The 12,429-nt window shown below is 40.8% G+C and overlaps 2 protein-coding genes across 8 annotated transcripts; one reads left to right on the top strand and one right to left on the bottom strand.

Annotated features, from left to right (window-relative positions):
- Positions 1-113: 113 nt before the first annotated feature.
- clgn (calmegin) lies at positions 114-10,938 on the bottom strand. 5 transcript variants are annotated; one of them, XM_025058723.1, is made up of 16 exons: positions 8,453-8,594; positions 8,169-8,239; positions 6,831-7,076; positions 6,658-6,731; positions 6,469-6,527; positions 5,600-5,741; positions 5,411-5,492; positions 5,127-5,319; positions 4,669-4,858; positions 4,414-4,527; positions 4,141-4,297; positions 3,600-3,815; positions 3,401-3,517; positions 2,537-2,687; positions 2,144-2,319; positions 114-1,698 (listed from the first exon to the last, which is right to left on the bottom strand). In XM_025058723.1, the coding sequence occupies exons 3-16, from the start codon at positions 7,074-7,076 to the stop codon at positions 1,627-1,629; spliced, it is 1,989 nt and encodes a 662-aa protein (XP_024914491.1). In that variant the 5' UTR covers positions 8,169-8,239; positions 8,453-8,594; the 3' UTR covers positions 114-1,626. The 5 variants fall into 5 exon arrangements, with proteins under 5 accessions (XP_024914491.1, XP_024914490.1, XP_016890941.1 ...); XM_025058722.1 differs by lacking the exons at positions 8,169-8,239; positions 8,453-8,594 and adding an exon at positions 10,816-10,938; XM_017035452.2 differs by lacking the exon at positions 8,169-8,239 and having other exon boundaries at positions 8,453-8,591.
- exosc9 (exosome component 9) lies at positions 8,562-12,429 on the top strand. Of its 3 annotated transcripts, none has more exons than XM_008317697.3 (12): positions 8,562-8,688; positions 9,635-9,729; positions 9,879-9,998; positions 10,097-10,199; positions 10,272-10,409; positions 10,831-10,913; positions 11,022-11,154; positions 11,257-11,345; positions 11,434-11,580; positions 11,670-11,863; positions 12,079-12,160; positions 12,239-12,429. In XM_008317697.3, the coding sequence occupies exons 1-11, from the start codon at positions 8,686-8,688 to the stop codon at positions 12,141-12,143; spliced, it is 1,170 nt and encodes a 389-aa protein (XP_008315919.1). In that variant the 5' UTR covers positions 8,562-8,685; the 3' UTR covers positions 12,144-12,160; positions 12,239-12,429. The 3 variants fall into 3 exon arrangements, with proteins under 3 accessions (XP_008315919.1, XP_008315917.1, XP_008315918.1); XM_008317695.3 differs by lacking the exon at positions 8,562-8,688 and adding an exon at positions 9,158-9,334; XM_008317696.3 differs by lacking the exon at positions 8,562-8,688 and adding an exon at positions 9,161-9,334 and having other exon boundaries at positions 11,670-11,833.

Genomic DNA, 12,429 nt, shown 5'->3' with positions numbered 1-12,429 from the left:
GATGGAGCTGAGTCTGTGGGTCTAGGTCTGAGTCCTGTGATGGTGAACATGAGGAGAGGCCATTAGAGCTGCAACAGAGGCAGAAGAATGAAGAGGGGCCTTGAGTGTTATTGATCCATCAGGTCTGGGTGGGGAAGGCACTCTGACTGGAATGTGATGATGATGATGATGATGATGATGAGGGCGTGTCTTTCACTGCATCACTTAAAAACAGGATGTAGCCATGGTGTCTGGACTAAAGCATTAAATCATACAACTGTAAACTGGAGCAGAAGAAAGTGTTTGTATTCTGCTGTTTTTCTTTTTTAGTTTCAAAATATCTCACTGTATATAAACATAAAGTCAGAAAACAATAAACTGATGACAAAGACTGGAGTCTGTAGGTGGAAACTTGATTGACTCACTAGTTAATGAGGCAAACATGCCCCTGCTGGTCAGTATTGGCACTGCATGAGTGACTTTCACATGTAGTTTGTGCCGACAACAAACACCAATGGTGTAGTACTGAAGTCCAGGATTTGGACTCAAATCTGATACCTGTTCAGATTTATATCAGTGACAGCAAGGTGATGGCAATGTGGAGTGTGACAGAGTGAAAACAATTTAAGGTAAGAACAATGATATTTGTCTGTGCTCTTCTTCAGTGGTGTTCTGGAGGATGACCTTTGACACCAGATCATAACCTGCTTCTTGGTCCGGTCTAAGGACTGAAATCCACTTCCTTTGTGTTACAATGACTAAACCAGTTGCTTTAGTCATTGTAACATGTTTCGAACCTAGTTTAGATAAAACTACCTTTTCCACCGTTGACAGAAGCGAGATTCGCTGCTCAGAGCTGTAGTATTAAATAGTTTTTATTCTCAGGAGTAATGTACAAGTCACACACACACGTAAACATAACAACCTGCAGCATCTGGCCCAAACAATTTATATAAAAGCTCAGACAAAAATAAGAACAATGAGCAACAAACTGAATCCTAACTTCACAACTTACCTTGATGGAAAAAACATAAAAGAAAAATAACAAAACAATTGAATTGAATTAAAAAAAAGGAAATAAATACTGATTTCACAACTTATACTCTAACTATAAATAACTACGTAGTAAAAAAGTAACTAATGCTCCAGACCATCAAGCTCCAACCTGAAAACAGAATACCAACATCAACGGAGGAGTTGATTTCAAGATATTTTTGTCCAAATATGTCTTTACGTCAGGACATGGACTGCATTCTAAGATGAAGCCAAGTCATAGGAAAAATGAGTGCAGTGGATGTCAGTGAAGACATGTCCAAATAAGGGTGAGGCGGATGTTCAAAGGCTGACGGGTATTTTGACAGAAATGGCTTCAAAATAGGGAGAAGACAGGAAGTATGAAAAAAAAAAGGTTTCCACAGGATTTATCTGAACATCCCATCATCAGGCAGGATGAAGATGCCTGGCAGAGGGGAGGATGTTAATAGTTGGTTTGTGACTGCAGACCTGCACCATGTAAAAACGGGGCAAACAGGAGGTTGTGCTTTCCCCAGAGTCACAGGCAGGGGGAGCTGCAGCGGATAAAATACCCTTTTTGCTTCCTTGTCAATGCCAGGAAGCAAAACGACCTGCCCTCTGGCCTTCGTCTCCTCAGTCCTTTCTTACCCTCCTCTTTCTCACTCCTTGTTTTTGGTTCTCGTCACTGGTGGGTTCCTCCTTTAGCTGCAGGACCAGGGTTCAAGAAAGAAACAGTATTAATAAGACAAAGTTCTCTCACCGTTCTCTCATCTCATCAAGTCAAAACAACTTTAATTGATGTGAACAAAAAGCTGTTTGGTTGAAGGTGAATCATATCCACAGCTGAGGTCTGAAGAGTACTCTGCACTAGAGTCCAGGTCCTGGATCAGATCAAGTAGAACGGATCTTTAGATCATTTTTTAAATAAATAACCTTCAGTTACAAGAGAAAAAATGTAAAATAATATTTCGATGACTTGTGAGTTCCAACGGTTCCAGAAGGTAAACAGAACATCAAAGTGTGGGATTAAACAACAGAACCAACATAAACTTTATAAATAAAATTCTTAGGACTTGTTCTTGTGTTTTCCTAAACAAGACAGAACCTGAGGGGGTCAAACAGTCAAGAAGACTTCATACTGAACACCAACCTCATCAGATGCTGCTTCCTCTGGACCTGTGCTCTCCTCTTCTCCATTCTCCTCCACTGTCCCCTCATCGTCCTCCTTCTCATCCTCCTCTTCTTCCTCCTCCCCGTCATCTTCATCACCTTCCTTTAGATTTTCACCGTCCAGGTCTTCCTGCCCCTCCTTGGCTTCTTCTGTTGCTGAAGAACAGTGAGGATGAGGATGATGAAGAACAACCACAGCTTCATGTGACACCAACCCAGACTCACTTCATACTTACTTCTGGTTCTTACACAGTTTTTTTTTAAGTTCTTACCCTAAATCTAACACTGTGATGAAGACAATGCTGAGGTGAAGTCCATGTGATCAGTTCTTAAGATGGTGCCAAACATAAGGGAGGAAAAAGGAGCAGCTCACCTTCTCCTGGAGCGTCTCCCTCTGTGGCTGCCTCCTCTTCCTCCTCAGCTGCTGCCTCTCCTGTGTCGTCTTCTTCCTCCTCCTCCTCCTCTTCCTCCTCAGCCTGAGGAACTTCTATCTCCCTGTAAGCATACAGAGTGTCCTCTGTTTTCTGGAAAAGATGTAAAAAATAATGATTCACCAAGCTAGTCATGTCAGATAGTGATTCTGCAACCTGGTGTAGTATCTGTAGATACTGGTGGTGGCACAGACTAACTCAGAGAACTGGTCTGTCACCTTTATTTAGATTGTCTTGTGTTGATGAAGACAGCATCCTTACAAACCTGGACACTCACTGAAGGTAAGGTTGTCCAAGTTGAGGGTGGGAGTGAAAGTGAGGTTTGAGCAGAGATTGAACAACCAGAGCTGTGCACCGTGGCCCGGCAAACACAAACGGTAGTTTCACTTTCATGAGTCTGCGCTCATCTCTAAAGTCAGACCATGTAAACAGACTGGTCTGTGATTCCCATTATTTACTGAGATCTCGTTTGAGCCTGCAACAAGCTCATTTGACCAAAAAAATAAATGAAATTAATACAAATGAACAGTATTTCACCATCTATGATCCCTGACAGTCAGTCAATGCCACAGCTATACTCAGTTTCTCCAGTTGAGGATCTGCAGCTGTTACACAAGTTCCCTTCGACTGTTTTTAGTATTCCGCATGTAAAAAGAAAATCCTCAGAGCTAACAGTACTAATTGATCTTTGACTCTATTTTGAGTGCATTTCTGCCCCTATGGCACAGATACTGATCCCGAGTGCTGATCTGTTCATTTGGAAGAAATACATTACAAATACAAACATAGCGTAGTTCTTGCGGTACCTTTGGCCAACAGAAGAGTACTACCAGTCCTACAGGGAGGCCAATGGTCAGGATGTAGATCACCCAGAGCCATGGTCGTTCCTCTGCGGCTGTCATCAGCTGAGCAAAAATACCTGGCTGTTGTAAAAAAGGGGAGGTTATGTTTGCCTTAATCCAAATGTGCTAATACAGACTGTACCAATGTAAACTGAATGAATACCTCATTAGCACTGGCCACCAGTTTCTTCACCCCCCAGGTATCAGAAGCCCAGCGGTCGGCCACCTCTTTGTGGGAGGTAAGGATGAAGTTGTCAAAGTAGATGTCAGAGGTCATGGACCACAGCTCCATACCCAGGGCCTTGATAGGCATCATCCTGAACGGCTGCAGATCCTCAAAAAACTCAGGGTTGATAATCTTGTGTGGCTTCCAAACGCCCTTTGAAAAGAACAACATTTTATGATTTAGATGTATGGTCTAAATATTTTTTTTGTTATTTTTGTGGAGCAGTGAGATTTGTTTTCGTTTGTTTTTTTAATCACACACACTACCACTACAGTTGGGTCAGACACAAGACACAAGACAATGTGTAAAACAGAGCCAACACGTTGCAGTCATTTGCCTTTAGGAAAACCTAAAAACAGATGATGTAGAACTGGGTTTAACTTCACCTGTGGTTCTTTACACCACAGCGTCATGTTTCACTTGTTCATGTTCACCTCTGTACATTATCTTTTTACACATTTATCAGAACCATAGTCACCTGATAGTTGGGGTTGTCCACCAGCGGTGCTTTCCACTTTCCCTTGTACTTCGGATTATTGACCATGGGGCGTTTCCACTCCCCACAGCCGGGGGCAGTCTGACAGGCTGTGTTAGGAATCCGTGGAGCCTCCCATTCTCCATCCATCTCCTCATCCCTGCACAAACGACAACACAGCTGTGGGGCGGGGGCATTTCTTCTTGACAGATTACAACTGAGATTCTGACTGTGGGGTCGTTCATGGTGACGTTATATGAAAGAGTCAATATTCACCAGTCTTCTGGTTTCTCAGCATTAGGGTCAGGGACAAACTCTTCTTCATCATCCAGCCAGCCCTCAGGCTTCACAGCATCAGAATCCTCAATCTTAGCTGGAGCATCCTCATCCCTGAAAGACGCATCAGCACAGTCACCCAGGAGTTCTATTTGGAATGGATCATGGTTGTGTCGCGACTGTGTGTAAAGGTCAAAGTTCACCAGTCGTCAGGTTTCTCAGCCTCAATGTGTCGCGACTGTGTGTAAAGGTCACCAGTCGTCAGGTTTCTCAGCCTCAGGGTCGGGGATCTTGGCCCTCTCGTCCCAGTCCTTTGGCTTGGAATCATTTGGATCGTCTATTTCTCTGGGAGGGTTGACTGGTGGCACCACGTCATATAGAAGATTCCCACGACTCACACTGGACTGATCAATGAAGATCTCGTAGCTGTTGTCAGGATTGAGCACTAAGAAGCACAAAACACACACAGTCAGCAGATGAGCAGGATCTGGATCCTATAAAGTTTTAGTACAGAGACAGTGAGAAAACCGTGTCACCAAAAGCATGACAACCTAAACTTAAACGTCCCAAAGCATTTTGTTTAAGATATGTGTGAAAAATAACCTAAAAGACACACATGCACAAAATATGTCAACTGATTTTGGTGGGAATCACTCTGCTCTACCACTACAGGGAGAAAGGAAAAAGAGCTGTGGTTTTTCATCAACACACACCTAGTGTATAAAGGTGAGTCTTCTTGTCAGTGTAGAACTTCTTCAGGTCGACGTCTGCCCTCTTTGCGTGCTTTTCTTCAAAATCTTTGTTCAGAGGATTTTGGTGTCGGAAAATGAAGTGGAGTTTGTAGTTTTCTCCACATTTGTCAGGTCCAAACATAATGGTGTAGGGCGTCAGGGAATCAAACTGCTCCTAAAGCATGAAGTGTTCAAGTTTTAGAGGAAATCTAGTACAGAGAAGTAAAATCCAAACTTTCTTTTAAATAGCTATAGCTTTTACTGACCAGATTGAGGTCACCAGAGTCTGACAGCAGTTTGATGTACGCCCCCCCACAGTCAATGCCATCCTGGAAATTTACCTCATACCTGCAAAACACAATGATACAATTAAAACCCTGGACATTAGCTAATCCATCCACAGGCCTCTGAGTCTGAAGGAACAAAATGTGTCTGTGTGTGTGTTAAAAACTTACTGTATAATCAAAGGCTCATTCTCAAAGACAAAAGGTTTTTCCAGCATTGCAGAGATGCCGTGGTGTTTGGCCCGAGACTTAAGTACGAGGCCTTGGTCTCCAGAAACCTTGTTCTCCTTCAGCTGTTCAACAGCCCACTTTCCTACAGATTGAGGGTAAAATACCAGGGGGGTCAACAAACCCAACAATAACTACAGAAACAGAGGCTAACACATGGACAAGGCTCTCAAGACACTGACAATATCCATGTTCACAAAGAGGTTAGGACATCACATATAAGTCAACATTTGAGCTGAACATGCTCAAAGTATCATTGCAAGTTCAATGCAACATGAACTTGTTTCCAAAGAGAGGCTACAAATGTGATTTATTATTATTATTACTGCAGGTTTATGTAAGTGAGAGAGAAAAGGGACCTTTTAGCCTTAGCAGTTGGAAGTAGAGCAAATATTTGGACATCTGTGGAGTGAAGCCTACTTTAACATTCTCCAGATGCCCCTTATAGAAGTATTATAGAGTTTGTCACATGATCAGTTATACACGTGTAACTACAGTGAAATGTGGCCTATTAATGTATTTGACTATAAAACAAATGGTGGGTTTTAAGGTGAAGAATTACATCTAATATGTCCTAACAGGTACAATGTTTCCATTTTTGTATTTCGATGTTATTATTTACCTTTCCTGTATTTCTTGTATTAACAAAATAGTCCCAGCTATTATACAAACTTATTTTTTGTGTTTTTTCTTTTTCTTCTTCTTTTCTTTCTCAGATATGTTTTCCTACTGAATTGTCGTCTTGTTTTATCTGAACCGTTTGTTTCCTGTTCACGTGGTGTCTTTAGGCAGAGGAATACATGGAAACAAACCATCATATTTGTTGTGGCCGTCGGCTGCGTCCTCCTTCACTGACTTTGTCATCTGCCACCTGTAAAGATCAGCAAATTAAAAGCAGTTTTTAAGCACCAAGTCTGTTACTCTTTTGGACACTCAGTACTAGGGGACTGAGGCCCGTGTTTCCCTGCATCAGTACCACATCCTGGTAAAATTTACAGTACCTGTCCAGTGTACCATCGTCAAATGTTTCTGTGAAGTACACATGCCCAGTAGGAACAGGAGTTTTATATGTGACCTATGGAAAAATAAATACACTCTTGTTTGTGCTCTAAACAAACAGGATAAGGTCTACTGAAACATTTTAATTTTTGGTAAATGTACCACGAACACTGACCTGAAAGGAGACATTTTCATTTGGCTTCACAGCCTTTTCTCGGGCCTTGCCTTTGCCAGACTTCTTTTCAATCAATTTTGCCTTCTCGTCTTCCGCCATCAGAGCCTTTATGTCATCATCAGCTTCCACATCATCATCAACGTCTGCAACGACGACTTCTGAATCCTCTTCCTGTGCCGTCACTGCAGCCGCAGCCAGAAGGAACAGGAGCAACACCAACCACATCCAGCCCCTGTCCAGCTTCATCTGAAGGAGGAGAGGAGGAGATATTAGGGTTAGGGTCTGAAGCGAGAAAAATCTACAGACAAACTGCTGAATAACGCTATAGTCAACAGGTCAGTTACAACACTAACCAGTAATATTGATTTGCTATTGATCTGGCCCCATCTGCTCATGATTGTAAAAAAGCGTCAGTAAACGAAACACATTTCCACAAACACCACAGCTGCACACTTACCACTGTAATTGGTACGTGCATCTTTGTATACTATATGTTGTGTATACATTTGTGTGTATTCTTTGATATTTTAATAATTTCATAATTTCACTTGGTTACTTATTCATTTGTTGCATTTCTTCCTAGTATTTTTTAGTTTTTTTGAAAAGTGAATACAAAAACAAATGTCACTGTACTCAGTATAACTGTGTAGGTGAAGAATAAAGCTCTCAAATCTTGACTTACAGCACAATAAACAAGAAATTTAGTTTTAACTTACTTTAAACTAACCACGGACAACATGACTAAAAATATGTAGATGTTTTACACATTTTGTTGTCGGTCAACTGTCTAGAGGTGTTATAGTACGTTAGTAAATACAGTAAATTATACGTTATGTACATAAGTACATTATAGTAATAATATTTTGTTATACGATGAGATTTTTAACACAGGGAGATGTTTTTTTTAACACGGGGATATACATTTGTTTTTTGTGTACACCTAATGCAACATGAAAATAAATAAGAAGTATAATTTTTGATCTAGGAGCATTTACATGCAGTTAAATTAGACCAATGTATGGTTTTTATACTAAAATTCTGTATCTTCGATTGCACGTGAAGGCAACACGGGCTGCAGCGCCCCCATTTATTAGCATCAGCTAAAGCGATATTAACTACTGATACGCAACGGAAAATGCTATCACAACATAAGCACCGTTTTAATGACAACAATATATGTAGCTAAATATCAAAAACTCCGACGTCCAAACGGCATACTGTTTTTGTTTTTAGTGACGGTAGAATATTCTAGAAATGACAGAACTGTGTCCGTTGGCTGGGCTGAATTAGCAGTGATGTCGCAGAATAGAAGGAATGAATTAGTGAAATCAAACTCACCTTATTTGTAGGAACAAAATGAAATGAAATGAAACCTCAGTACCAACAGTAGTTTAGGTCCGACCAAACGTCTCAAGAAATAAGAAGATAAGGGTACTTTAAGGAACAAGTGCAGGAATAACAATGTATCTATCTAAATCTAGCGTTTTTGTTCTTTTATTCTTCCTCTTGGTTATTAATGGTTTTTATTTTCCTTCTTTGTGGTTTTAGGCCGACGCCTAATTATGAAGCAGACTCATACTGTATCAATACAAAGGATAAAAAAAAGATCTTTTATCATTTACCTTTTATCTTATTTACCCCTGACCCTGGCTCAAATGACTTTCGCACACCTCGAGATGTAAAAAATATTCAAGTAAATCAATGGTTTAAATTCTGGTGTGGTAATTTCTTGAAGAAAAAACAGAATCTGTAGACGGCACCGGCTGTACCCAAACTATCAGGTTGGTCGGTGTAACGGTTCTTGGTCAATAAGCGCAATTCTCAGCAAACGGAGCATGCTCAGAAGAACAGCGTGATGGTGCGTTCAAGTACCGTATATATATATATATATATATAACCAATAAATAATGGCATTTCATTCTTTCTTTCATCTAACATTTTCAATAATTTAAAAGATATCCATAATATTTTACACAATTTTATTTTACTTTCAAATTAACTATTGTTCAGTTAAATGTATAATATTTGTTATATTATATAACCGGTTGACAACGTACCAGTTGAAAACCGTACCGGTTGACTACGTACTGGTTACTGAATTCGGAAGTCGACGTCGGTTGCGCCGGACAATGATTTCAAAGTAAAACCTTGGTATTGGTTTAGTTATTCTATGCAATCATAGGTAATAGTAATTCTTAGCGGATATTGTGTTTGAAAAAAGAAACGTATTTTTTAAAACTTAATCATGCAAGGATGTTTTTATTGCAGAACTATTTTCGAACGCACGTTTATTGTTTTCCACGCATGCCAGCCCTTACTTTGAATTGAGGCATGCATTTCCGGGTTAACCATGATAAAACATTGATGGCGGTACCATGCGTGTAGAAGGAAGGATATTCTAGTATTTCATTTTGTTTTTTTGAAACAAACGCTGTATAATGAAAGAAACACCCCTGTCCAACTGTGAGCGAGACTTTCTGCTTAAAGCTATCGAGGAGAAAAAGGTGAGTTTCTATTACAAACTCACAAACGGACACATTCTGACATCTGGGAACTCACTTGTATTTGAACAGCAGTCTCAGAATAACATAACTGAATTTCTGAAAGGAGAGAAGGTCTAAAAAGGCTGCAAAAGAATATCGAAAATAAGATTATACAAAATTTGCGTTGCGATTTCTGCTTAAAAAGTAGAAAGTTCCTGAATACTTCTATGTTGTTGATTGCAAGTTTATACGGTTCCAAAAAAACAAAACAAACAAAAAAATAAAAAATAAAAAAAATAATGCGCTGTTCTGTCTCTGCAGCGTCTGGATGGACGACAGACTTATGACTACAGAACCATAAAGGTTACGTTTGGCACAGACTATGGATGCTGTTTTGTGGATCTGGGAAAAACCAGGTGACCTTGTCGACTGTGCATGTGTTTGTTCAATGTCTCAAAGATTGTTTGACTTGAGTGTACTCCACAACTGCAAATATTCTCCTTCACTAATAATGTAAAACAAATCTATTTTATATAAATCTCTGTGGATGTGCTGTTCCCTAAAGGGTCATGGCCCAGGTGTCCTGTGAAATAGTGGCTCCAAAAGAAAGTCGACCAAATGAGGGAATTGTGTTCTTCAACATTGAACTGTCACCAATGGCCTCACCAACATTTGAACAGGGCAGGTGAGGAAGACTACAGAGAGTGTGTGTCTGTTGTGGATTTTCTTATCACAGACTGAAGAGTCAACAAACCCTCAACAGGAGCTTGTGTTTCTCTGCAGGCAATCAGAGTTGTCAGTGAAGCTTAACAGACAGCTTGAGAGATGTTTAAGGAACTCAAAATGTATCGACACGGAGTCACTGTGTGTGGTGTCAGGAGAGAAGGTAACACACAAACAATGTCAAATAGGAACCTTGTCCACTGTGACAGTTGTTTGTGTGTTTATGTATGAGCAGGTGTGGCAGATCAGAGTGGACGTCCACGTGCTAAATCATGATGGGAATCTGATGGACGCCTCTAGCATCGCCGCCATCACGGCTCTGTGCCACTTCAGACGCCCTGACGTCAGCACCCAGGGAGACGAGATCACAGTGGTGAGTCTGCAGCTGCTGCTCAGCAGGTGGCGTCGGTGCCTAAGAGGAATCCTGCTTATTTGTTTCTATCTATATCTCCTTTAAAAAGTTTTTGATCTTTTTGTTCACTTTTAACACATGTGTTCCTTGTTATCATAGAAGAATAGGGGATCACGGGTTTAAGAGATATTTTATGGCCCATGATCTTTGTCATAACAACAGCACATAGTGTGTGTAAACACAGTTATGTTGAATGAAACTACAGATGCATTTGTGTTTGTATTTATTGGAATCACCTTTTTAACTTGTCTCAGCCACATTCTAATTTTGTTGTATGTTTATGCTTATGTTTGTGACCCGGATATTTGTTTTTTATAATTAGTACTCTGACAAACTTGATATGAGTGAGGCTGTTATCATGTCCCACCTTGTGCTCCATCAGTACAGCCCAGAGGAGAGAGACCCCATTCCTCTCAGCGTCTACCACATGCCCATCTGTGTCAGCTTCTCCTTCTTTCAGCAGGGGTGAGTGTCCTCTTCAGCTCCAACTATCAATTTCGAGATTTGCCGAGTAAGAATAAGTTAGGAAAGTAAATGAACATGCAGATGACAAAGTTGTTTTTTTTTTATCAGAACATACCTGCTGGTGGATCCCTGTGAGCGGGAGGAGCGAGTGATGGACGGTCTGCTGATGATCGCCATGAACAAACATAGAGAAATCTGCTCCATCCAGTCCAGTGGAGGTATCATGCTGCTGAAGGAGCAGGTGGGTTGGCTCGGACTGTGAATAGTGCTACTGTACTGTTAGTGTTTGCAACAATGAAATATATCGTTAAAGTGTCCTCCACCTTGTCTCTGGTCATTGAAGGTCATGAGATGCAGTAAAATTGCCAGTGTTAAAGTGTCTGAAATCACAGAACTTGTTGGCAAAGCTCTTGAAAATGACAGAAAGGCCAGGTAAGGGATGACATTGTCCTACTGGAAACAGAGTAAGGGTTCTAGTACATGTTGATTTCACCTGTACTCATGTCATAAATGTTGGTAGGAAAGCTGGGGAGAAGTGTGGCTTTGCAGAATCACTTCCTCAGGAGCGAATCACGGCTCTGAAAACAGACAAGACTCCAGTGGAGGCGATGGACGTGACAGAAAAGGTTGATGACATCATCCAGAAGGCTGAGGTTCCCCCTCTGTCGTATCCTGAACAAACAGCAGCAGCATCATTGGCTGTTACTTTGTTTTTCTTCAGTCTTTGCACTACTGTTACTTAACTATACACACCAGGGTACCGTCTCCATCACTGCCAGTTCCAGGTGTGGGGCAGGTGGGGCAGAACACCTGGGGTCTGGATGAGGAGGAGGAGGAGGAGGAGGAGGGGGAGGAAGATAGAGACAGCAGCGGTGAAGAAGAGGAAAAAGGAACAAAGACCCAAAAGGAAAAAGATAAAGGTAGTCAAACAGCTGATCTCATTATTATTGGTGAGCTGCTCCACAGCCTCTACTACTTAAATACATCTCAGTCACCTCAAAGTCCATTTTAAATTCTCATTTTATGCCTTTAAAAACAAACAAACATAGCATTCTAATATATAAGATAAACACAGTATCCTGCCATTTAAAGGTTACACCTCAGCTGGACAAATATATGAGCAACATGCAAGAAAGTAAAGCCTGTCGTTTGTCCTATGTTGCAGATGAAGTGGTGGAATTATCTGACAGTGAAGAAGAGGAAGTGGTCATACTTCATCCAGACACATGACCAGACTCTTAATAAAGGTTACTTCTGTTTGTAATTAGCATGAAAAAAAAATATCAACGACAAATCACGTCACATCGTTTTTTCCAATTCTATAGGAAACCCATGGTCCAGTATCCACCAGCAGGGGGCTGCAAAGACAGAAGGTGGCCATTGCAACCAAAAAGTTGCCTTGATATGGAACAGTGTCAGACGTGGACAATTAATTCTTACAAAATATACTTTATGTATGTCATAGTAATCCTTTTTGAAATTATGTTTAAAAATAAAAAAAGTCTGTCTGTATTGA

Source organism: Cynoglossus semilaevis, chromosome 9 (assembly GCF_000523025.1).
Source record: "Cynoglossus semilaevis isolate Cse_v1.0 chromosome 9, Cse_v1.0, whole genome shotgun sequence".
Classification (NCBI taxonomy): domain Eukaryota; kingdom Metazoa; phylum Chordata; class Actinopteri; order Pleuronectiformes; family Cynoglossidae; genus Cynoglossus; species Cynoglossus semilaevis.
This window is presented reverse-complemented; position numbering and strand designations above follow the sequence as displayed.